Source organism: Nicotiana tomentosiformis, chromosome 5, assembly GCF_000390325.3.
Source record: "Nicotiana tomentosiformis chromosome 5, ASM39032v3, whole genome shotgun sequence".
Lineage (NCBI taxonomy): Eukaryota > Viridiplantae > Streptophyta > Magnoliopsida > Solanales > Solanaceae > Nicotiana > Nicotiana tomentosiformis.
In genome coordinates, this window is record NC_090816.1 from 45,766,024 (window position 1) to 45,792,508 (window position 26,485).

Below are 26,485 nucleotides of genomic sequence, written 5' to 3' on the forward strand. Positions count from 1 at the left end.
AAATATATATAACTACAACATAATACAATTTACATACAATTATACTACAACTTTACGAAAATTTCGTAAGTATATGGTATGTCATGTGTTCTTCTTCTTCTTCTTCTTCTTCTTCTTCTTCTTCTTCTTCTTCTTTCAATCTGAAATTCAGCTAAAATCAAGTCTAATATTCACCAAATACCCTAAAAATTGAGATATAAACTCCAAACAATATTCCTAATTGTTTGCAACAACACTCAATCCAAACAAATAATAGTTTTTGATAACCCAAATTCGAATTCAAAGCTTCAAAACTTTTTAAAAGCTGTCATTGGTGGAGAGTCAAACACCTGAATACTAAAAACTCTTTACTGCTCATCGTCGAGGATGATTTTCATCCAACTCATTTCAGTAGTACAATGCTTCAACAGAGCCATTGTTGGAAAAGCCAATCACCTTCAAAGAGATCAATACCAAATTTAATTTGTGACTGGTTCAGGTATTTTGTAGTCAAAGTTTATCGTTCCGAGGCTCATAACCTACCTGATGTTCAAGCCAATCTTGCCAATCACTCAAACTATTCCAACAACTTAGCACGATCTAGAATTGTATACTTCGGGCCTACACTTTTCCGATGACGGGAGCTGCTATTGCCACCATCAGATACTCAAACGTGGTTAACACCATTGTTCCCTTCAGTTATGCCTTTTTCCAAGCAAATAATCCCCTAATTTAAGACACTAATAATGGATTGAGAGCCTTTTAAGGTGGAATGTATATAATTTGTAAGTAATTCTTATTTAGGGCGGGTAATATACAAAATTAGGATAATTTTAGTAAATAAGTTTCGAATATTGTATAGGAAGAAAAAAATTAAATAACGGTCCAGCGAGCGCCAGTTGACTTCTTTTCCTCCTCATTTACTTTGAAATTCCGTTGAACAGAACCACACTTTCGGAAATTTATCATCTGTTTTTATCTTTTATTCAATAAAACACTCCAATTCGTTCTTGTCTAAAAGTGATTTCATCAGTATAATGGTTGTACATTTTTTTAATCACAAACTAGGTACACTGAACTTCAAATTTAATAAAGTTTTAAATTATTAAAAGATATTTATTAACTCGAGATGGCGGAAAAATCATTAAAACTTCTAATCTACTACTACATACTACTATTACTAATAATAATTCACATATCTTCTGTCGTTTATTTGTTAAACCAAATCAATTCAAATCTTATCTAAGCCTTTGAATTGAGAAAAACAAAATTAATCAAATCTTATCCAAGCTTTTGAATAGGCCAAAAAAACTCCAAGGACGAAAACAATATCTTGAGATTTTGATGAAGTATAAAGTATTAATATATGCATTTCTATTTTTTTAAATCTACTATTGTATTAAACACTAAATGAAATGATTATATAAAATTTTTATTGTAGAAAAAAAATATAAAAAGAGAGGGATAGAGATAGTGTAAGAAACTATACTTTGAATTAAGTTTAAAATAAAATAAAGATAATAAATAAGTAATATTATTTTTAAATTTAAGCATATTAATCTGTGCATTAGAATAAAAGGATAAAAGTAAATGAAAATTTTATTACAAGAAATAAAAAAACTAAATTCATCTATAATATATTATAATGGGAGTAGCAGATAAGGATACGATAATTTTACGTTATCGGTAACCGCAATAACATGGATATATAATCAAACAAAAGGAGAAAAAAATATGTGAATAAATAATTTCAGTATATAGATATATAGAAGAATTAGACTTATTTGATTTTTGAGAATAATATTTTTTTTTTAAATTATAATGAGAGAAGTCATACTATATGGATAAGATACACATATTTAAAAATATTTTAATAGAGAAACTAAAATAAAAAACATAAAGAATTGACATAATTTTAAGAAACAAATTAAAAAATATAAAGACATAATTTAAATTCTTATATAGTTAATTTCAAAAGAAAATTAAAAGTCATTGGCATGCAGTTTGATTCTCTTGTAAATACCAAAGAGCTTCTCATTTTACCCCCAACTCAAATTTTCCGTTCCCTCGAGAGTATCATTAGCCCAATCCAAACTTAAAAATCAATAATGTTAGTACTTTTACCTTCTAGAACTGTAAGGAAAAAAGTAATTATGTAATATATAAAACCTAACATATAAATTTTCTGAAAATCTATTTCTTTACGGTGTGAAACCCAAATGGCAATCATAGAGTATAAAGAATAACAATGAATTTGATATTATTTTTTTCATTTAGGTCGTGTTCTTTTGGGATTATCATTACCATGATAAAGAATAAACTAAATACAAGTATTAAGCTCTTTAATTGCATTTGCAACCTTTTACAAATGCATTATATTTAGGATTTTCCTTTCAATTTTATCATGGCTATTGGCTTTAATAGCTTCTACCAAGTTTTTGATTTTGGAAGCAACGACGGTTGCAATTTTGTTAGTAATTTACCTAATTAATTATTTATTATTATCCATAAATAACAAATTCACAAGACCCTATATTTACTATCCGTCAATAATAAATTCAAGAGACCCCAATAATCCGAGTATGTCAAAACACAATATCATTGTCTTCTTCTAAATGAAAAATTACATGAACAAAAATTGATTTCTATCTATATGTATTTTAATTTTCAGCAAGGAAAAAGATGTTTAGCCAAGTTAAAACAAAAAATGCACCAAATTAAGGTAAATCGGTTAACGTTTGAAATAGGTAAAAAGTATAAAGTAAGTATTGTGAAAAGAAAAATTAGAAAGAAAAGTTCATGTTGCGAAAGAAATTATCTGCATACAGACAAAATTACTCCCATGCAGAAAGGTAAAATTTGATTCCCTCTTTTAACAGAAAGTTGAAAAGGGAAAAAATTCTCGCCCACTAATTTTACTATCCATATTTGCAAATGAAATAAGAAATTGAAGAAACCGTGAAAAATTAAAGTTGATTTTTGGAAGAATAATACACTACTAGAAATTCGGCAAAAACTGACCAAGGTCGACCCTCGGTCAAAAAATCGACCAAAGTCTGGTCGTTTTTCAAAATATTTTATTTTTTCATTTTTTTTACGAAACCGACCAACTTTGGTCGGTTTTCTTTGGCGCAAAAATGCGGGAAACTATTTTTGAGTCCCGCAAAATTTATTTTTCAAAAAATCGACCAACTTTGGCCGGTTTTTCAATTAAAATAAATAAAAATTAATATTAAAAAAATCGACCAAAATTGGTCGGTTAATTCGGCCGGTCATTTAAAAAAATCGACCAACTTTGGTCGGTAATTTTACTTTTTAATAAAACCGATCAGTTTGATCGGTTATTTTCATGCGAAAATTCAATTAAAGTGTATAAATCAAATAAAAGGCAGTCTTAAAACAAAATGCACCAATGATCTAGTGCTAAAATAGTATCATGCCGCTGTACAGACCCCGGTTCGATTCCCAGATGGTGAATCTTTTGATTACATAAAAACCGACCAATTTTGGTCGGTATTTTTTTGCAATTTTTGTTTTTTGAATTTAATTGACCGACCAAAGTTGGTCGGTAATTTTCGACCAACTTTGGTCGGTATTCCTTCCCGACCCCTAAAATACCGTCCACACGTAAATGGTCGTGTTTTGGTCGGTTACTGGCCATTACCGACCAACTTTGGTCCGTTTTTTTGGTCGATTTTTACCGAATTTCTAGTAATGATAAATCATAGATATTTAAAAGAGATTCTAGAATGATCTACATGATATTTATTTAGTAAACATATCTAGATGTTCTAGAGTAATGTGAGAAGATAAGCTTAACTAGATTTTTGTTGTACATGTTCTAGAATATTAAATAGAACCATCCCTAGAGAAGAACAAATAGGGGTGACCTTGGCATTTGTAACTAAACCAAAATCAACACAATCTTCTCCCATAAAAAAGTTCTCCTTTCCAAAATCTTCATTCTTCATTCAAACTTCCTCTTCTTTAATTGAATCTTTCTATTTTAGTTAACGATCTTGGGCTAGCTGAAGGTCTCCAATAATATTTTTCTTCGGCTATTTTTATAAAAACTACCAACTTATTCTAAATGAAATAAATATTAGGGTACTTTCACTTCTTTCTATAGAAGTTAACACTGATTGTTTTAGAAGAAAAATCACATAAATAGAAGCCTCTCTCTTACCACAAGTATCCATATTCAGTAATAAAAATCTCTACCATTCATTCCTATTATTTTATAAAATATCCGATACTCTGAAGATTCAATTGTAAAAAGTAGATTTAAAAAAAATACAAAAGATAGTATACTGTAGCTATTAAAACAGAAAAAACATATAAGGTAGTAATAGGCTATAGCTTTCTAACTTTAAGTAATATGTTATTATGTAAACAAACGAAATGTAAAAATCAGTTAATGAATCAAACGTAGTACAAAATGTACAATTTTTTGTTTAATATTATTTTAGAATAAATATGCCAAGTCCAACAAAATAAAGGTACTAGGATTGGATAAAGTACAAATATCTCGGATGGAGATTTAGGGCTTAGGATTCAAAAGTGTCTCCATTATGTAATGGGTATCTTATTTTGTTTGAAATTTAGAGGATGAAAAATCTAAGTTGGAACACACAATTCAAAAAGGAATCCATCCATCTTCATTGAGATAACAAATCATTATTACGCTTTTGATTATTCATAAAAGATCAGTAAATCCGAAGAGCTATAGAAAAATGGACGCTCAAACCAAAATATCTCCAAATGGGTATCTCATGCATCATATTTTCGGGTTGTGTGTGTTTATCCGATGATAATTAACAATCTTATTTGAATTTATTTTGCATACATAAGAAAAACCATTGTGATGACCCGATAGGTCATTTATAGTTTTACCCTTTATTTTTATGTTTCGATACCTCGAATAGCTCCGTGTCCTCTTTCCGGAAAGTTTTTATGAGAAAATTTATGAAAATATGAAATCAGGCCTTAAAACTCATTTGAGTTGACTACGGTCAACGTTTTGTGTAAACAGATCTGAATCAGTATTTTGACGGTCCTGGTGAGTCCGTATTGTGATTTGAGACTTGAGCATATGCCCGGAACCGAATTCAGAAGTCCCTAACTTGATCTAACGTAATTTGTTGAAAACTAATAATTTAAAAGTTTAAAAGATTCCTAAGTTTGAATGTAAGTTGACTTTGTTGCTACCGGGTTCAGATTTTGGTTCCGGAACTTGGTATAGGTTTATTTCAGTAATTATGACTTGTCTGCAAAATTTGGTACAAAATAGAGTTGATTCGACGTGATTCGGATATCCGGTTGTAAAATTTCATGTTCTTGAGTTTCTTTGAAAATTTTATTTGTTTTGGTATCCGATTCGTAGTTCTAGGTGTTATTTTGGTATTTTGATCGTGCGAGCGAGTTCGTATGGTGTTATTATACTTACGTGCATGTCTGATTTGGAGCCCGAGGGGCTCCCCTCGGGCTCAGGTGAGTTTCGGATAGGCTACGGATCAATTTTCGGACTTTGGAAATAACTGATGCATCTTTTGTTTTTGGTGTGATCTGCAGATCTCGCAATTGCGAGGTCTAGCTCGCAATTGCGAGGTCTAGCTCGCAAATGCGAGCCTCCTTTTTGCGAACAATGATTCGCATTTGCGAGTTGGGCTGGGTTGGGCACACTTTGCATTTGCCAGAATATTTGCGGACTCTGGATCTTTGCAATTGCGAAGGTTATGGTCGCAATTGCGACCACTAGCTACTGCTTTGCTTTTGCGAAGTATTTGTCGCATTTGCGAGGGACTTAGGTTCGTATTTGTGACCAAAAGTGTCGCATTTGCGACGACTGGCATTTTGAGAAGGGAGGATTGTCTTTGTACGGTGGGATCGGGTTGCGTGCCGCAATGGATTTGTGTTTTGTATCATTGTTACATTGTGTTAGTTTTCAGTGTTTTCATATGAGATTCTGAGGACTGATGTTTCTGGTTTTACTGATTTCGACGATTGAGTTTACTTTCATAAGTTAACTGTCTTATTTTTCTTGTGTTCCTTTCCTGCTATTATTATTATACTGCATACAGGTTATTGTGAGTGACCCGCCTTAACCTCGTCACTAATTCGTCGAGGTTAGGCTCGACACTTACAGAGTACATGGGGTCGGTTATACTCATACTACACTCTGCAGTTCTTGTGCATATTTTAGAGTCGGTCCTAGCGGCGGTCAGTCGATTGCTCGGATTGATTTCCTAACGGAGACTTGAGGTACAACTGCACGGCGTTCGCAGCCCTGAAGTTGCCTTCTACCTTATTTTAGCTGTTCAGTTCATTTGAGACAGTTATACTTTTATTCAGACCATTATTTGTATTATTCTAGTCACTCGTGCACTTGTGACACTAGTTCTGGGATTGTATCTAGATATTGCTGCTATAATGGATTTCTCACTCTATTTCAGTTTATTCAGTTTACTCAGTATCAGTTAATTTAAATTGTTGAAAATAGCTAAAAACTATTCTAACGTTGGCTTGCCTAGCAAGTGCATTGTTAGGCGCCATCATGGTCCCGAGGGTGAGGATTCCGGGTCGTGACAAGTTGGTATCAGAGTACTAGGTTGCCTAGGTCTCATGAGTCACGAGCAAGCTTAGTAGAGTCTGGAGGATCGGTACGGAGACGTCTGTACTTATCTTCTAGAGGCTATGGAGTTTAGGAAAAATTTCACTTCTTTCCTTCTTTATCGTGCGATTTCATTCTATCTCTCGCAGATGGAGAGAACACACACTGCATCTATAGCCGGACAAAAGCCGGAGCCCTCTGTGGAAGCTACTACCAGGGGCAGAGGTCGAGCTAGAGGTCGAGGCACAGGCAGAGCTTAGCCTAGATCTCGAGCAGCAGCACCCGCAGTGGAGCCTCAGATTAATCACGAGCAGGAGGTTCCAGCTCAAACTGTACCCGCCAGACCAGCTCAAGTTCCTGAGGGGTTCATAGCCACTCCAGGGCTTCAAGACGCTCTAGTCCGATTGGTGGGCCTTATGGAGACTGTGGCCCAGACCGGTGCATTCCCAGTGGCACCAGCCATCTCTCAAACCGGGGGAGGAGCACAGACTCCCGCTACTCACACCCCGGAGCAGGTAGCTCCCTAGTATCAGACTCCAGTAGCCCCGCTAGTTGGGGTGGTTCGGTCAGTTATTGCGGCACAAGCCGGTGATAGGCATGTTATGTCTTCTGAGGCTTTGTTGAGGTTGGATAAGTTCACCAAGCTCTTTTCTGTTCATTTCAGTGGTACATCTTCTGAGGACCCACAAGATTATCTAGACCGCTGCCATGAGGTATTGCTGGACATGGGTATAGTTGAGACCAACGGGGTCTACTTTGCAGTGTTTCAGATCACTGGTTCCGCCAAGAGGTGGTGGAGAGATTATATGTTGACTAGACCAGCTGGGTCGCCTGCACTTACTTGGGATAAGTTCTCACAACTATTTCTAGAGAAGTTCATTCCTGTCACTCCGAGAGAGGATTACTGTAGGCAATTTGAGCGTCTTCAATAGGGTAGTATGACTATTACGCAGTACGAGACTCGATTTGTGGACCTAGCTCACCATGCCATTATTTTGCTCCCTACTGAGAGGTAGAGAGTGAGGAGATTCATTGATAGGCTCACTTTCACTATCAGGCTACAAATGCCCAAGGAGATTGGAGATGATATTACTTTTCAGAGGGCTGTAGATATTGCTAGACGGATCGAGATGGTTCGTGCTTAGGAGAGGGGGCCGGTGTCTAATAAAAGGCCTCGCCGTTTCAGTAGTTTCAGTGGTGCCTCATCTGGAGGCAGGGGTACTTTTGGTAGAGGCCATCCTCCCAGGCCATTTCAGTCAGCGCTTCAGGCATCTCACAATGCTTCAGGCAATCGTGGTCCTTATGTGCCTCATTCTGGGCAGCCATCCTATAGTACACCATCAACTCTTATCAGTGCGCCTCCGATTCAGATATATTACCGTGGTTATTTGGCCCGTTCGGGTCAACTTCAGCTTCAGCAGCCACAACAGCAGGATAGGTGTTTTGAGTGTGGAGGTACTGGTCACATCAAGAGGTTCTGTCTGAGATTAGAGTTCTCGTGCCATAGTCTCAGCACCAGTTTCTCCACCGCCCGCTTAGCCAGCTGGAGGTAGGGGTTAGACAGCCAGAGGTGGAGGTCTGGCCGTTAGAGGTGGAGGCCAACTAGTTAGAGGCCGTCCTAGAGACGCAGGTCAGAGTGGTAGGGCCCAGCCCTGATTTTATGCTTTCCCAGCTAGACCCAAGGCTGAGTCATCTGACGTCGTTATCACAGGTATTGTTCCAGTTTGCCATAGAGGACCTTCAATTCTATTTGATTCGGGCTCTACTTATTCCTACGTGTCATCATATTTTGCTTCTTACCTGGTTGTGCCTCGTGATTCTTTGAGTGCTCCTATGTATGTGTCCACGCCTATGGGAGATTCTATTATTGTAGATCGTGTCTATCGCTCATGTGTGATTACTATTAGGAGTTTTGAGACTAGCATAGATCTTCTACTTCTTGATATGGTAGATTTTGATGTTATCTTGGATATGGATTGGCTGTCACTTTATCATGCTATATTGGACTGTCACACCAAGACAATGACCTTAGCTATGCCGGGGTTGCCTCAATTAGAGTGGAGGGGGACTCCTGGACATTCTACCAGCAGGGTTATTTCTTACGTGAAGGCTCTACGTATGGTCGAGAAGGGATGTCTAGCTTATTTGGCCTATGTTTGTGATTCGAGTGCGGAGGTTCCTTCCATGGATTCAATACCTGTTGTGCGTGAGTTTCCAGAGGTGTTTCCTGTAGATCTGCTGGGGATGCCACCCAACAGGGATATTGACTTCTGTATTGATTTGGCTCCGGACACTCAGCCCATTTCTATTCCACCATACCGTATGGCCCCGTCGGAGTTAAAGGAATTGAAGGAGCAGTTACAAGATTTTCTTGATAATGGATTCATTAGACCTAGTATCTCACCTTGGGGTGCACCAATGTTGTTCGTGAAGAAAAAAGATGGGTCGATGAGGATGTTTATAGACTATTGGCAGTTGAACAAAGTCACTATCAAGAACAAGTATCCGTTGCCGAGGATCGATGACTTATTTGATCAGCTTCAAAGTGCCAGGGTGTTTTCGAAGATCGATTTGAGGTCTGGCTACCATCAGTTGAATATTAGGGCATATGATGTCCCTAAGACAACTTTTCAGTCTCGGTATGGGCATTATGAGTTCCTAGTGATGTCATTTGGGTTGGCAAATTCCCCTGCAACATTTATGGATTTGATGAACCGGGTGTTCAAGCCCTATTTGGATTATTTTGTGATTGTATTCATTGATGATCTTGATCTACTCCCGCAGTCGAGAGGAGCATGAGCAGTATCTTCAGATTGTACTTCAGACTCTAAGAGATATCACTTATATGCCATGTTTTCAAAATGAGAGTTTTGTTTAGACTCAATAACCTTTTTTGGGGCATGTTGTATCGGCAGAGGGCATAAAGGTGGATCCTAAGAAGATTGAGGCAGTCCAGAACTAGCCTAGACCTACTTCAGCTATAGAGATCCGGAGTTTCCTGGGTTTGGCGGGCTATTATCGCCGGTTCGTGGAGGGGTTTTCATCCATAGAAGCCCCATTAACTAGATTGACCCAGAAGGGTGCCCCATTCAGATGGTCGGATGAGTGTGAGCTAAACTTTAAGAAGCTCAAGACTGCTTTGACTATGACGCCAGTGTTGGTGTTGCCCATAGGTTCAGGATCCTACACTGTGTATTGTGATGCATCTCGTATCGGGCTCGGTACTGTATTGATGCAGGATGGCAGGGGGATTGCATAAGCATCACGGCAGTTGAAGGTTAATGAGAAGAATTACCTTGTTCATGATTTAGAGTTGGAAGCCATTATTTACACACTGAAGATTTGGAGGCACTATCTTTACGGCGCGTTGTGTGAGGTATTCACGGATCATCGGAGTCTACAGTATTTGTTCAAGAAGAAGGATCTCAACTTGAGGCAGATGAGGTGGTTGGAGCTGTTGAAAGACTATGATATCTCCATTTTGTATCACCCCGGGAAGGCCAATGTGGTGGCCTATGCCTTGAGTAGAAAGAATGTGAGTATGGGTAGCCTTGCGTATATCCCAGTTGGTGAGAGGCCGCTTGCATCAGATGTTCAAGCTTTGGCCAATCAACTCGTGAGGTTAGATGTTTTGGATCCCAATCATATTCTAGCTTGCACAGTCTCTTGGTCTTCCTTGTATGAGCGCATCAGAGAACGTCAATATGAAAATCCCCATTTACTTGTCCTTAAGGACACGATGCGGCACGATGGTCCCAAGTAGGTTACTGTTGGAGATGATGGGGTTATACGAATGCAGGGTCATATTTGTGTGCCTAATGTGGATGGGCTTCGTGAGTTGATTCTTAAGGAGGCCCGCAGTTGCTAGTATATATTCTATTCATCCAGGTACTGCCAAGATGTATCAGGACTTGCGGAAATATTATTGATGGAGGAGGATAAAGAAGGATATAGTTACATATGTAGCTCGTTGTCTAAATTGCCAGCAAGTAAAGTACGATCATCAGAGGCCTGGTGGTTTGCTTCAGAGGCTAGAGATTCCTGAGTGGAAGTGAGAGCGTATCGCTATGGATTTTGTTGTTGGACTCCCATGAACTCAGAAGAAGTTCGATGCTATATGGGTCATTGTGGACAAGTTGACCAAGTCAACACATTTGTTTCTAGTGGCAGTTACCTATTCTTCAGAGGGGTTAGCTGATATCTACATCAGCGAGATCATCTGCCTTCACGGTGTGCCTATGTCTATCATTTCTAATCGAGATACGCAGTTTATCTCGCACTTCTGGAGGGCCGTACAACTTGAGTTAGGCACGCTGGTTGAATTGAGTACAACATTTCACCCCGAGACGGACGGACAGTCTGAGCGCACTATTCATATATTAGAGGATATACTTCGCACTTGCATTATGGATTTCAGGGGTTCTTGGGATCAGCTCTTGCCGCTTGAAGAGTTTGCCTACAACAACAGCTACCAGTCAAACATTTAGATGGCTCCTTATGAGGCATTATACGAGAGGCGGTGTCGTACGCCAGTTGGATGGTTCGAGCCCGGAGAGGCTCGGTTGTTGGGTACCAATTTGGTTCAGGATGCCTTGGATAAGGTCAAGATTATTCAGGATCGACTCTGCACCGCTCAGTCTAGGTAGAAGAGTTATGCTGATCGTAGAGTTGGTGATGTTGCATTCATGGTTGGAGAGAGGGTATTGCTCCGGGTTTCACCCAGAAAGGTTTTAATGAGGCTCGGAAAGAATGGCAAGTTAAGCCCTAGGTATATCATACCCTTTGAGATTCTTGAGAGAGTGGTTGAGGTGGCCTACAGGCTGGCATTGCCACCTAGTTTATCAGCAGTCCATCCGGTGTTCCATGTGTCCATGCTCCGAAAGTATAACGGTGATCCGTCCCATATGTTAGATTTCAGCTCAGTCCAATTGGACAAGGATTTGACTTGTGAGGAGGAGTCGGTGGCTATTTTAGCCCGGCAGGTCCAGCAGTTGAGGTCTAAGAGTTATCCTTCAGATCAAGTGCAGTGGAGAGGTCAGCCGATCGAGGCAGCCATGTGGGAGTCCGAGTAGGACATGTGGTGTAGATATCCCCACCTTTTCACCAGTCCAAGTACCTTTCTATGTCCATTCGAGGATGAACGTTTGTTTTAGAGGTGGAGAATGAGATGACCCGATAGGTCATTTATAGTTTTACCCTTCATTTATGTGTTCCGAGACCTCGAATAACTCCATTTAGACTTTCTCGATTTTCGTGCCCAGTCCGTGTCCTCTTCCCAGAAAGTTTTTATGAGAAAATTTATAAAAATATAAAATCGTGCCTTAAAACTCATTTGAGTTGACTACAGTTAGTTCCCTTCTCTCGTTTTGGATAAACAATGGCATGTGGCTTGTGAGAAAATTGAAAAGCTCAAGCCTAGAATTAATATTCAATGCATCAGATGGAAGCCAACAACTATGACTCTTAAATTGAACACAAATAGGTGTAGCAAAGGGAATCCAGGCAGTGTAGGTGGTGGAGGTATTCTTAGAAACTACAATGGTCAACTGATCATGGCATATGCATCTTATTTTAGGACATGTTGTAACAATGTAGCTGAGGCAAAAGCTATTTTGATTGGGATGCAATGGTGTATTTCTAATGGTCATCTCAATGTTATCATGGAATAGGATTCTTTGGTTGTTATTGGGATGATTAATGGATCATACAAACTATCCTGGCAAGTTAAGTGCATTATTAAGAAGATAATGGAGTTGATGGTTCGCGCAACTTTTCGTTTCAGCATTGTTATTAGAAGCTAATTATATAACTGACTTTCTTGCTAACATGGGAGAGCATACAAAGCAGGATTTATTCTTCACATGGGATTTAGCTCTTCCTTTGGTAGCTAAAAACTTTTTGAAGAATGATATTGATGAACTACCTAACTTTCGGATCAAAGCACAAACAACGAATTTCACTTTTGATCATGGATAGTTATAACATGATAGTTGTACAATGTATAGTTCACTTTTTTCAAATTGTAAAGGAGAAGTTCTCCTCAACAAGTTTCCTTTTGGTACAACTATCCAGTAGAACTACCATCACTTTGTATTGGAAGCAAAGGTTTATGTCCTCTTCCATGTTCTCTTCTTTTGTGATATATATAGGTCGGGGTCAAACCTGACCGCACACCGATAAGGTGGTTCTTTTAAAAAACAAAGTTGACTATGGTCAATATTTTGTGTAAACGGACTCGGATCAATATTTTGACGGTTCCGGTAGGTCCGTATCGTGATTTGAAACTTTGGAGTATGCCCGAAACCGAATTCAAAAGTCCCTAGCGTGATCTAACATAATTTGTTGAAAACTAGTAATTTAAAAGTTTAATGGATTTCTAAGTTTGAACGTAGGTTGACTTTATTGCTACCGGGTTCAGATTTAGGTTCCGGAACTTGGTATAGGTTCATTTAAGTAATTATGACTTGTCTGCAAATTTGATGCAAAACGGAGTTGATTTTACGTGATTCGAACGTCCGGTTGTAAAATTTCATATTCTTGAGTTTCTTTGAAAATTTTATTTGTTTTAGTGTCCGATTCGTAGTTCTAGGTGTTATTTTGCTATTTTGATCACGCGAGCGAGTTCGTATGATATTATTACACTTGTATTCATGTTTGGTTTGGATCCCGATGGGCTCGGGTAAGTTTCAGATATGCTACAGATCGATTTTTAGACTTTGGAAACATATGATGCATCTTTTGTTTCTGGTGTGATCTGCAGATCTCGCAATTGTGAGATCTAGCTCGCAAATGCGAGCCTTGATTTTGCGAACAATGATTCACATTTTCGAGCATAGGCTGGGTTGGGTACACTTCGCATTTGCGAGAATATTTTTGCATTTGCGGACTCTAGATCTTCGCAATTGCGAAGGTTATGGTCGCAATTACGACCACTAGCTACTGAGTACTGCTTTGCTTTTGCGAAGTGTTGGTCGTATTTACGATGACTGGATTTCTTAGAAGGGTTCGCATTTGCGACCTATTCTCTACATTTGCGATGTTTGCAATTGCGAACAAGATATCGTAATTGCGACATCCGTAGCTGGGTAAAAGAGGGGAAAACGGGACTTAACGCATTTCTCACATTTTCTCAATCCTAAATACCGTAGAGACAATGTTTCCAAGAGATTTTCTTTCTAAATTCATTGGTAAGTGACTTTAACATATTTCTTTTTAATTACCCATTACATTTCACAAGATTTCAGCATCAAATATAGGATTTTCATGGTAGAAATTAGGGATTTAGGTGGAATTAGAGATCTTTGTAAATTTGGGATTTAAACCTCGAACTGAGGTCGAATTTCGAAACTAATTACATAACCGGACTCAGGGGTGAATGGGTAATCGTATTTTATTTCGAATCTCGAGTTCTGACCAAGCGAGCCAGGGGTTGACCTTTGTTGACTTTTTGGGAAAAGTGTAAAGATCTTAACTTTATGTAGTGTAATTGATTTCCTTAGCATTGTTTGATGTTCTTGATTCGAATTTTGGTTAGATTCGATTGGTTTGGAGGCGGATTTTTGAGGAAAGGCCCTGGTTGAGCTTTGATTTATTTGCGGAGCGAGGTAACTGTTGGGTCTAACTTTGATTTGAGGGAATATGAACCCTTGCGCTATGTGTTATGTGAATTACATGTGTAGCGATGTATATGCGAGGTGACAAGTGTATATACGCCGTCAAAATAATTGTTTCCATGCTTTTCCGTAGTCCATTAATTATTTTATTCTATGTCTTAATTGTTACATGCTTTAATTGTTTCCTATGACTTAACTTGCTATTTTTCACTTATTATTCTCGTATTAAAATGTTAGTTTCTTCCATTCTTCCATGATTAATTGCTACTTGCCTTAATTGTCTTACTTATATACTTTAATTGTCAAATATTTGGCTTGTCTTGTTGCTTTGTATTAATTGTAGCATTCCTTGATTTGATACAGAGTTCCTTATTGCTTTGCTTTCATATTCTTTAGTCGTAGAAATTTTTGTGAATTGAGTTGTTGAATTGATCACATTTATTGATTTTGTTTATGGATCGGGTTACACGCCGTAGCAGGTGGAATGAGGGAGGATTGATATTGATATGGTGGGATTGGGTTGCACGTCGCAACGGAGTTTATATGTGATTTTGATATGGTGAAATAAGGGATGATTGTGATAATGATTCTGATTATATGGTGGGATCGAGTTGCGCGCCGCAACGAATTTTATATGTTATTCTTGTTATTGATATGGTGAAATAAGGGAGGATTGCATTTGTACGGTGGGATCGGGTTGCGCGCCGCAACAGATTTGTGTTTTGTATTCATTGTTGCATTGAATTAGTTTTCAGTGTTTTCATATGAGATTCTGAGGACTTATGTTTCTGGTTTTACTGATTTCGAGAATTGAGTTTACTTTCATAAGTTAATTGCCTTAATTTTCATGTGTTCCTTTCCTGCTATTATTATTATACTGCGTACAGGTTATTGTGAGTGACCCGCCTTAGTCTCGTCACTACTTCATCCAGGTTAGGCTCGGCGCTTACAAAATACATGGGGTCGGTTGTACTCATACTACACTCTGCACTTCTTGTGTAGATTTTGGAGTCAGTCCTAGCGGCGGTCAGTAATTGCTTAGATTGATTGCCTCACAGAAACTTGAGGTACAACTGCACGGCGTTCATAACCTCGGAAGTCCCATTCTACCATATTTTAGTTGTTCATTTTATTTCAGACAGTTATGCTTTCATTCAGACCATTATTTGTATTATTCTAGTCGCTCGTGCACTTGTGACACCAGTTCTGGAATTGTATATTTCTCACTCTATTTTAATTTTATTTTATTTTATTCAGTTTACTCGGTATCAGTTAATTTAAATTATTAAAAATGGCTAAAAACTATTCTAACATTGACTTGCCTAGCAAGTGAAATGTTAGGCGCCATCACGATCCCAAGGGTGGGGATTCCCGATCGTGACAACCACATTTTTAAAACATTGAGTTGGGCCTGTGCTAGCACAGGCTTAACCACGTCTAGTATACACACAGTCCAAACTGAAAGCTATGAGTTAGGTAAACTCTGCCATAGATTCGTCTTTGCCGCCTGTCAACTTGTGTTGTAACCATTCAATTTTAATACACATCTGACATCACACACAACCATTTGATTTAGGTCACACCACAAGGAACATACTGGGCACCATTTGTTTCATCAAATTCACAACTTAAGAGCCACACACTAGACTTCCATTCATTTGTAAACCAGAAACAAGTGTTAACAACTATAGTTGCATCTAATTATGAAGTCTCCAACGCCTAAGAGATAGTTACTTTATTACTAAGATATTTCTTAAGCATTACTTTAAGCTCTCCTGCAAAGGAGTCTCATTTTGCTGTTCTGAAAAAGTTTGCATCTCTGATTTTTTCTTCTCCTTGAGAATCACCTGTCTCGGCATCACTTCTAATAGAAAATTTCCTCCATTCCATACAGATGCTGAGACCTTGAACATCTGGTATACCAAATGCAGCTCTGGTCGCCAAGCAGACCACTTAAGTTGTTTGCCGTCTTTGCTTTCTTTGAGAGCCCCCTGTCAAAATAACAAGTTTCCAAGATTAACACTAATGTTGTTGACGATGCAGTCCAACACAGGCCCAATAATGAGACGACCCAATATCAACCTCCCTGATAGTCTTAGATGTAACAGACTTGGGTCCCTTTTTTATTTATAGATACGTGGCCCATTTGTGTAAATATATATATGGGTTGTACATCATTTTATATCTGGACTGTACAGAACATTTCATTCTATTCGATTATATAATCAAAAGCTTTCACATTTTCTCTCTCTAAATATTCTCCAAAATTAGGTTTTCCATTTGTTCCAAATAACTGATGAATTCATTAGTTAACATGGTATCAGAGCCCAGATAATATTAGATATGGGCAATTTCTTCTACATTTTTAGTTAAATTTTTGGTTGATTCGAATTTTGTTACGACGGTATTGGTGTTAATTATTTCGACGGTTCCTGCGAGGTTTTGTGGTAATATGCGGCGTGTTTATTTTTTCTGTCTTTGCTTCTGCTGGTGTTGGACGAGATTGACCGAACATTTTATCTCTTCGAATGTTTGGAGAAGTCTGGTAATACCGTTTTCTTAAAACCCTAATTTCTATTATTCTGTGTGATATGGCTCCGACATCTGAGGAAAGTTCTAGTGCTAGTGATAATTCTACTGTTGCACCTTCATCTCCCCTGTATCTCCTTCCCTCTGATTCTCCTGGCACAATTTTAGTTACTACAAATTTTAATGGGACAAGATATGGGAGCTAGAGAAGGGGAATATTGTTAGGTTTGTCCTGTAAAAATAAATTGGGGATGATCAAGGGTACTATTACAAAACCTAGGCCTACTTCTCCTGATTTTGATGCATGGATTAGATTTAATGACAGGGTTGTGGCTTGGATCCTTAATAGTCTAGATAAGGAAATTAGAGAAACTGTCATGTACACAGAATCTGCTGAGAAGCTTTGGAAGGAAATTGAGTGGAGATTTGGACAGGCGAGTGGAATAAAGATTTACCAAATCGGTAAAGAGATCTCCTCTATCTCTCAGGATTCTTCTAGTATCGCCTCATATTTCAACAGGATTAAGAAATTATGGGATGTGCTTTCTTTTTTTGTTGCATATCCAGACTACGTTTGTGGTTGCAAAGAGAATTTTCAGCGTTTGGATGAGGAACAGAAAGTTCATCAATTTTTGATGGGGATTAACGAGTCATACTCCACTATTAGAAGAAATATATTGATGATGAAGCCTTTGCCTGATCTTGACAATGTTTACTCTATGCTCATAAATGATGAGAGTCAATCTGAAGTCCAAGCCATTGTCCCATCCTTCAGTTCTAATTCTGTAGCTTTCTCTACTGGAACACAAAAACCTTATCCTCAAAATTATCCTCAAAAGTATTTCCCTCATAATTACACTCAGCAAATACAATTTGACTCCTCGAGGAAGCCCAATGCAAATCTAGTTTGCAGGTATTGTAAAAAGCCGGGTCATGTCATAGAGAAATGCTTCAAGCTGCATGGTTTTCCTTCTGGATTTCAGCCAAAGTTCAACAACCCTGCTTTTCAGAACAAGTATAAGAGGACAGTTGCATGTGCTCAGGCATCTAAAGCTCAGCCCATGGTGTATGCTGATGGTACTGATTCAAGTAACATTGTTGCTCAATCTACTACTGGGAGTCATAACTTGACAAAGGAGCAGTATGACCATCTTGTTTCCCTGCTTTAGCAATCTAGAATTACTCCAGCACCTCAGGAGTTTGCCTCTGGGTCTGCCAATTTTGCAGGTTTTGTTAGAGCTCCTGATTATAGTCATTCTAGTTTCATTGTTTGCAATTTCTCTAGGAGAGAAGATAGTCCTTGGATTATAGACTCAGGTGCAACTCACCATATGACCCCACATAAATCTTTACTACTTAACATAAAACCACTAATTTTACCTTATCTGGTGACCTTACCAAATAGATATAAGGTTAAGGTCACATGTACTGGATCCTTACCCTTGTTTTCTGATGTCTTACTTCCTGATGTTCTTTTTGTTCCTGCTTTTCAGTATAATCTGATTTTCCTATCTCAATTACTTACTCATCTGAAGTGTGATGCTCTTTTCACTTCTTCTTCTTGTGCTTTGCAGTGCCCTTCTCTGAAGAAGCCATTGGAAATTGGTAAAATTCAGAAGGGCCTGTGGATCCTCTATCCTGATTACCTTGCTTCTTCTACTTCTACAGTTCCTCTTGTAAATACCATTACTGCCAGTAATCTGACTAATACAAATAAGTGTAGTTCTATACTTTCTGATTCTGTGCAAAGTTCTGATTGTGAAGCTAATTTTTCTGCTCATGTTCCAAACTCTATTTTATCTGTTGATCATGCTTGGCATTTGAGGATAGGACACATGCCTTTTGCTAAAATGAAAAATATTTCCTTTTTACATGATCACCTACCTAAGAACAAACGTTTTTGTGCTCTATTTGTCCTATGGCTAGGCAGCAAAGACTCTCTTTCCCTAAAAGTTCAATTCATTCTACTTCTTCTTTCCAACTAGTTCATGTCGATCTCTGGGGGCTTATCACACTCAGACTTATAATGGCTTTAGGTATTTCATTACTATTGTAGATGATTTTTCTAGAGCTACATGGACACATTTATTATCATCTAAAGCTAATGCATTCACTGTCTTACAATCTTTCATCTTTATGGTTCAGATTCAGTTCACTACCGTTGTTAAAATAGTTAGATCAGATAATGCATTTGAGTTAGGATCTAGTATTGAAGCCATTTTTTTCTTTTCTTTCCAAGGTATTCTGCATCAGACTTCTTTTCCACACACACTCCAACAAAATGGTGTAGTGGAAAGGAAGCATAAACACCTACTCGAGATTAATAGGGCATTGTTGTTTCAGTCCAAACTTCCTCTTAAGTATTGGGGAGAATGTGTCATGACTGCCACTTACTTGATTAATAGGTTTCCTTCACCTTTACTCAAACACAAATCACCATTTGAACTTTTGCATGGTTCTGCTCCTTCTTTTTCTCATTTGAGGACCTTTAGTTGCTTGTGCTTTGCTGTTGTGCCTAAGCCCTATAGGGACAAACTCACATCTAGAACCACTACATCTATATTTCTTGGTTATAGCATTGGGAAGAAGGGTTACAAGTTGTTAAATCTTTCTAATCATAGTATTTTTTATTCCAGGGATGTAAGTTTTTGTGAGCATGTATTTCCTTATTGTTCATCTTCCTCTCCACAACTGTTTTCTCCTTTTGTCCCTTCAGATCTAGTTTCTTCCTTCTCTCATATCCCAACTTCTCCTCATTCTTCTACTCATTCTGGTCCTTCCTCCCCTTCCATCCCTACTTCTTATGTTTCTCCTACTCCCATTGCACAACCTTCTTCTTCTATTCCAGTTCTCAGAAAATCTCTTAGGACCAGTACTCCCCCACCTTACCTTTCTGATTATGTCTGCACCTCTGTCTCTACTCCTAGGGTCCCTTCCTTATCTTCTGAGAGTTGTTTGTAAGAACCTCACTTATTTTATCAGGCTGCTTCAAACCATGCTTGGCAGGAGGCAATGCTGAAAGCATTTCAGGCTTTAGAGGCGAATCTTACTTGGGACATTGTCCCTCTACCTTGTGGCAAGAAAGCAATTCCTTGTAAATGGGTCTACAAAGTGAAACAGAGGGCTGATGATTCTATAGAAAGATACAAGATTCGATTAGTCATTAGAGGGGACACTCAACAAGAAGGGATAGATTTCAATGAGACTTTCTCTCATGTGGTTAAAATGACCACCTTTAAGTGTCTATTGACTGTGGATGTTAAGAGAAATTGGGATGTTTTTCAACTTGATGTAAATAGTGCTTTTTTACATGGTGACTTAGATGAAGAATCTATATGAAAATCCCCCCCGGTCTCTCTGTTCAATCTGCTGCTCCTAACTCTTGCTCTACACTAGTTTGTAAGCTTAACAAATCTCTTTATGGTTTGCGTCAAGCCTCAAGGCAATGGTATGCCAAGTTGTCCTCGGCTCTTCAGTCCAAAGGTTTTCATCCCAGTTTGAATGACTACTCTTTGTTCACTAAGCTTTCCAACTCAAAGTTGACTGTGGTTGCTATTTATGTTGATGACATTTTAGTGGCTGGTGATGATCTTTCTGAAATTACTGCTCTTAAAGCCTTTTTGGATGCCCAATTTAGAATTAAAGATCTTGGTGAGATTCACTATTTTCTTGGACTTGAGATAGTGAAACACCCTCAGGGGTTCCTGGTTTGCCAACACAAGTTTACCATGGATTTGCTTTCCGAGTTTGATTGTACTGTTGTTCATCCTGTGGTCTCTCCTTTAGCTTCTCATGTGAAGCTTTCTGCTGATATTGGTGCTCCCTTATCTGACCCTTCCTTATATAGAAAACTAGTTGGCAAGCTAAATGTTTTGCAACACACTCGGCCTGATCTCTCTTTCACTGTGCTACACCTCAGCCAGTTCATGTCTTCCCCTAGAGTGCCTCATCTTGAAGCCGCTTATCATGTTCTATGTTCTCTGATATGTTGCTGGTACTCCTGATATGGGGCTTTTACTTACTGCTGCTCCTGATTTCTCTTTAACGAGGTATTGTGACTCCGATTGGACTGGTTGTACTGCTTCGAGGAAGTCTGTTAGTGGTTATGTTCTTTTTCTTGGTGGCTGCCCTGTTTCTTGGAAATCCAAGAAGCAGCCCACTATTGCTCTTCTTCTGCTGAGGCAGAGTATATAGCTTTGCGTTTAGAAATTGTTTGGTTGCTTCATTTGTAGCAGCAGACACAGAACAACCTAGGAAGAACTTAATTTACTCTGTGACAGGATTGGCGCTTAAAATTAGGAAACATACTTTTCACCTAGATGTAAAGGACACAAGAACCTGAAATCCAGTTCAACAATCAAGTACCATACAGCAAACTTGGAAAAAGAACAATAACTTTGCAAAGAAATAGTCCTAAAAAAGCAATCTTAACTTCCACAAAACAGCTTTAATTATGTAATGAAAGATCTCGCCAAGATAATATTCTGGGACAAAACCGTGAGAAAAAAATTAAATGCCAAAATGGACAGTCCAACATGAACTCTGACAGAGCTATACTCGACTCATATCCCTGATTTTTACTCACTCTCAAACCACAGCCAAAATGGGAAGACATGAGGGGACTCAATGAACTGTAAGCATGACTACTTCAAAACAATGCACTGTCTTTAACAGCACTGACAGTGCTTTTTGTCCATACAACCGTACATTGACTTCTGTAGTTAAGAGGCTAAATTTCTACGATAGCAACAGTCAGATAGAAGGACCGTCCACTTACCAGGTAAAAGATGTATGAAGACACTGCCAGTTTTATCAACTGAACTAAAAACTAAGCTACAGCGCCAAACGATCAATGCCCATGCTAGTCGACCCTGCAGTTGTATTTAGAGAATTAATCTTCAAAAGTGAAGTTAAACTTAAAATAAACCTTCGTATAAGATGCTTACTTCTGCAAACGAGAAACAAACCATGAAAAACCTCTCATTTGTAGGAAAAGCCAGAAGCATGATTAAGAAAATTGTGTTTGCATAATAACACAAGTCCTGCAAAACAAGAATAAAAAATAAAACTACTTCCAGGAATCAGTTATGCTACAGTACATAGATTGAAAATCGTGCAATTCAGGGAGAGATCTGAACAAATGTAGAGCAGAAATCAATAGCATAAAGTTCAGCAAGAACAAAACCAAACTCAAATTACACAATATAGAAGCAAATTATCTAGTGATGGCATAGTTATTGTCCTTTCTCCTAGTTGGAACCATTATGTTTCATTTGAGACATTGTGGGCTTCCCTACTTGTTATGGCGCTTACACTTTTGTCCAATTTAAAAAATTTGGCAGATTGATGATTGGGTTAGCAGAAGATAGTAATGCCATTTCTTGAATCAGTAGTAAATCCATAGAAGAGGAACAAAGGTGACGTAGAAAAAACAGTAAACATATCGAATATCCTGTGGCCCTGTGCAGCCAATAAAGTTGTGTCTGTCAATATGGCTAAAACAAGCAAAATGACTGATTCCATAAGCAAATAAAATAATATACTCACTTGCACCCAAAATAAAGCAAAACGCCCCAAACATAAGAACTCCCATGAGATGAGAAACCTGCAAATTACATCATTAGTACAACCACTATAACTTCAAAACACTTTCAAGAAATAATTCAATTAGCCAGAAAGGAAACACAAGCAATCAGTAATGCACAATAATCTTGATTAGGACCACTACCAACATAACCTAAAGGCAGGGTGGACGCAGTGTATAAGCAATAGTTTCATCAGAATCTGTTGCTTTCAGCACCGACCTTGTATGTGTGTGTATACACTATACACTGCTTCTGCTAATGTAAAGAGGTAAAAGTTACTTACAAGTTTTTTACAGGTTATCAATTAATGCTTATCATACAGATTTAACTGTAATTAATTAACTCATAATTCACATGATTGTATAAATATTTTTATACTGGCATTGAACTCCATACAGTAGAAGGGTGTGCAAGTGTTGGGTAGGAGTGAAGTTACGTTGTAGAGGTGCAAATTACCTTGTTAGTAAATCGTTCATGTTCCTCGGCACGTTTGGCGATCTGATCTTAACGGCTTGTTTGTACAATATCTGCGTTGTTTGAGCCATTTTCTACACAAAAACCAAACATGAGTTGCCACCAAATCAAGAAACCCTTGGTTTACCCTAAAAAAACGGATAACAATTAAATATTTTAGTGGTTTTAAGGATACGTGGATTAATTCAATACAAACGGTAAATATTGCTAGATTGAATAGATAAAAGATGTAATAAATTGCCAAACCACTCGAAAACAAGGGGAAGGGGATGATTCTGGACTCGACAACAGCCTCAATGAGATATCCGTCCTCGATCCCAGACTTATAGTAATGGAACACTAATCAACAAGTGTAAGAACTTTGAATAACAGAAAAATAATAGTATATTGCCTTTGTATGCGTGTTACAATCTATTTAATGAACAATCTGTTAGTCCCGCCAATATTGCTGTATTTGTAAATAATAATTCTGGGAAATATAAGTTATCGTAATGAAACAGTAATTAATTCGAGCCCACTGAATTCACAGTGTTTCTTTAAGGAATTTAATCCCCTCCTAGTACCCAAGGTTATGGATTATTTTCTCCCAGGATAGAACGAATCACACACTGGTGTAGCGGTACTTCAAACCCCAGTGTTTCAGCGAACACAAAAATTTACTATTAACAAATAAATTTGAAAGCCGAAGCCGAAGCCGAAGCCGAGCCGAGCAGAGCGAGCGACGACGACGGCGCAAGGCTTGCTTTCTTCTTAACTCTTTAAAAGCTACAAGAAGAGCAATTATATATATACCTATCAAAAATCTTTTCTTCTTCCAATATGGGACAATGTCTCATTGTCAAGAGGGGGAAACTTAAAATTTTACTCAAAAATTTCATTTTTCCCTCTATTTCCCATTCACCCTCATTTTAAGACTATTTCATCTTAAATAACAAAAACCTCAACACAATCAAACTCCCTTTATATAGTAGGGGAGTCCTACTCTAGTTACAATTCCATAAAAGATAAAAAAAAACCTTCCGTTTAACTAATCACCGGATTTTCGCCGGTACGTGCCGAGTTCTACGCCGTGATACCCGGCTGGTCACGGATATCATGGCCCTCTGTTAATCGTGTTCGGTTGCCCGATGATGTTCTCTGATGTCTTTTGGGATTTGGACCGATCCCGGGGTCATGGCCCCGATATTTCCGAAGGTGGGCGTCGTGCCCCCGGACCCTATCTAGACCCTTGCCTCAATTCCGCTCCTTATCATCACACCTCTTGCTTGATTTACCTTATCGGAAACCGTGGCGTCCCGTAGGCCCGATTTCACCCATATACACCCTTCGTGCATAAAATCAAACCACGGAAATGAAGGAAAAGTAGACGGAAGCTTCATAAATCATTGGCAATGCACTCTCACACGCACGTCGTATTTACGCTAAATCGATAAATGCACGTCGTGTTATTCATTCATTTAGTAAAATGAAAATGCATTCATCTTGTTGTGCAGATATATTTGAGTACCTTGGATCGATCTTTGAAGCGCGCTTGACTTTTCCAAATGAATCTCCATTGCCTCCATGGGTTCTAATTCGTTGTTAGACATTTCTTTGAGTTTCTTTTTCTTCAATCGTAGTGGTTACATTTTCGGACGAGTTGTATATAAATATGGCCTCTGCATTCTCTGTGCGTCTTTCATTGTGAAATGCTTCGCTATGGAATACGACACTTTATCTCGTGATTGATTATGTCGCTAATCGTCATTAAGCATCATCTGGATTACAATATTCTTTTATGATATAAAGGTGTACTTGTTCCGTTGTCCGAATGCACATTGCCCACTTATCTTTTAATTTTATTTATTTTTTCACATTCTTTTTATTAATATTAATATTCCTTTTTTGTTATCCTTCTTCCATTTTTTCATACATCAAACAAAAGAACTTCAATAATTGTAATATATATAGTTTAACTTGACTTAAAAGCACCTTAATCACATTCTTAAAAATGATGACCATTTTTTTATAATCGAATGTCCCCGAAGGGACAAAATGATGATGACAATCTTTTACGTGTGAGAAAAATGTCGTACCAAATTAAATCGAACTGAGATTGAAATTACAGTATACTGATTATAATTTCTTCTACATTTAAGCAATGAAATGTTCAAATAATGACTTTCTTTTCTTCTTGTCTTTCTTTCCGCCTATCCGAAGATATACATGTTTCCCAAACTTACTTTTATGATGAGAAATAAAAATAGGATCAAAGAAATTACAAGTTGTTTGCCTTTTTAGCAAAAAATACTCCGTATATATTAGTTGATTTTTTGCATTTCATTACCACCGTTCGCCCTAAAAAACGGATAATAATTAAATTTGTTAGTGGTTTTAAGATTCGTATATTAATTCAATATAAACGGTAAATATTGCTAGATTGAACAGATAAAAAATATAATAAATTGCCAAACCACTCGAAAACAAGGGGAAGAGGATGATTCTGGACTCGACGGCAGCCTTAATGAGATATCCATCCTAGATCCCAGACTTATAGTAATGGAACACTAATCAACAAGTGTAAGAACTTTGAATAACAGAAAAATAATAGTATATTGCCTTGGTATGAGTGTTACAATCTATTCAACGAATAATCAGACCCCCTTTATATAGTAGGGAAGTCCTAATCTAAGTATAATTACATAAAAGGTAAAAAAATCATCCGTTTAACTAATCACCGGATTTTCGCCAGTACGTACCGATATCTACGCCGTGATACCCGGCTGGTCACGGATATCACGACCCTCTGTTAATCGTGTTCGGTTGCCCGATAATGTTCTCTGAAGTCTTTTGGGATTTTGACCGATCTCGTGATCATGGACTTGATATTCCCGAAGGCGGGCGTCGTGCCCCCGGACCCTGTCTCGATGAGACCCTTGCCTCGATTCCAGCTCCTTATCATCACGCCTCTTGCTTGATTTACCTTATCGGAAACCGGGGTGTCCTGTAGGCCCGGTTTCACCCGTATACAGATAGTCGCCTCATTTCTCGGAGAGTAAGTTTTACGGAAACGACGAGGAACGACATGAGTTATTTGATCCCTTCTTCAACACGTCTTGACCCAAAACGACAAAGAAACTGAAAAGTCCCGTCAGTCGCGTCATAATGACCACAAGCCATCGGCAGGTCGTTCCTGGATGCGAAACGGCTCAAAGCCTCTATAAATACTCCTTCATTCGTTTATTTTTTACTTGTGACCAAGCTTCTACCTTCGATCCTTCAAGATATTAGTGCCTCCCTTCATTTTTCAATATTCTTACCTTCGTTTTTCAAATTGCAATCTTTCATTTACCCTTCACTTAAACCATCGTGCTTGCGTTTCTCAGCAAGTTTGACTCTTTATATCCTCATCTTCCTTCACACTATCAAACCTTTTACCCAAATAAAAATGGCAAAGACTTCCAAAATCGTTTCCTAGAAAGGCACTTCTTTCGCCTCACAGCCGACCACTGAGGTCGAGGAAACTGTCCTTGATGTGGTTGTCCTCGAGAGGTCTGCTCCGGACACGGCCACTGATGAACCGGCAGTCGAACCCCTCTTGAAAATGTTAGTCCCCGGGGGGTGTTCGATTAATGACAACTTCAAGGTTGAAAAGTCCTCTTTGGTTCAAGGCCGTTGCGAGGCGGTGTCACGGTACATCTGCTCCATTACTGAGG

The 26,485-nt window shown here is 38.2% G+C and overlaps 1 protein-coding gene across 3 annotated transcripts; it reads right to left on the reverse strand.

Annotated features, from left to right (window-relative positions):
- On the reverse strand, nucleotides 1–24,579 carry LOC104116649 (glycerophosphocholine acyltransferase 1-like). 3 transcript variants are annotated; one of them, XM_033661415.2, is made up of 6 exons: nucleotides 24,298–24,579; nucleotides 22,773–22,864; nucleotides 22,279–22,336; nucleotides 21,678–21,773; nucleotides 21,509–21,602; nucleotides 1–140 (listed from the first exon to the last, which is right to left on the reverse strand). In XM_033661415.2, exons 2-6 carry the CDS (start codon nucleotides 22,859–22,861, stop codon nucleotides 136–138), a joined length of 342 nt encoding a protein of 113 aa, XP_033517306.1. In that variant the 5' UTR covers nucleotides 22,862–22,864; nucleotides 24,298–24,579; the 3' UTR covers nucleotides 1–135. The 3 variants fall into 3 exon arrangements, with proteins under 3 accessions (XP_033517306.1, XP_009625843.1, XP_009625842.1); XM_009627548.3 differs by lacking the exon at nucleotides 1–140 and adding an exon at nucleotides 15,711–16,193; XM_009627547.3 differs by lacking the exon at nucleotides 1–140 and having other exon boundaries at nucleotides 21,164–21,602.
- Between the last annotated feature and the right edge of the window lie 1,906 nt (nucleotides 24,580–26,485).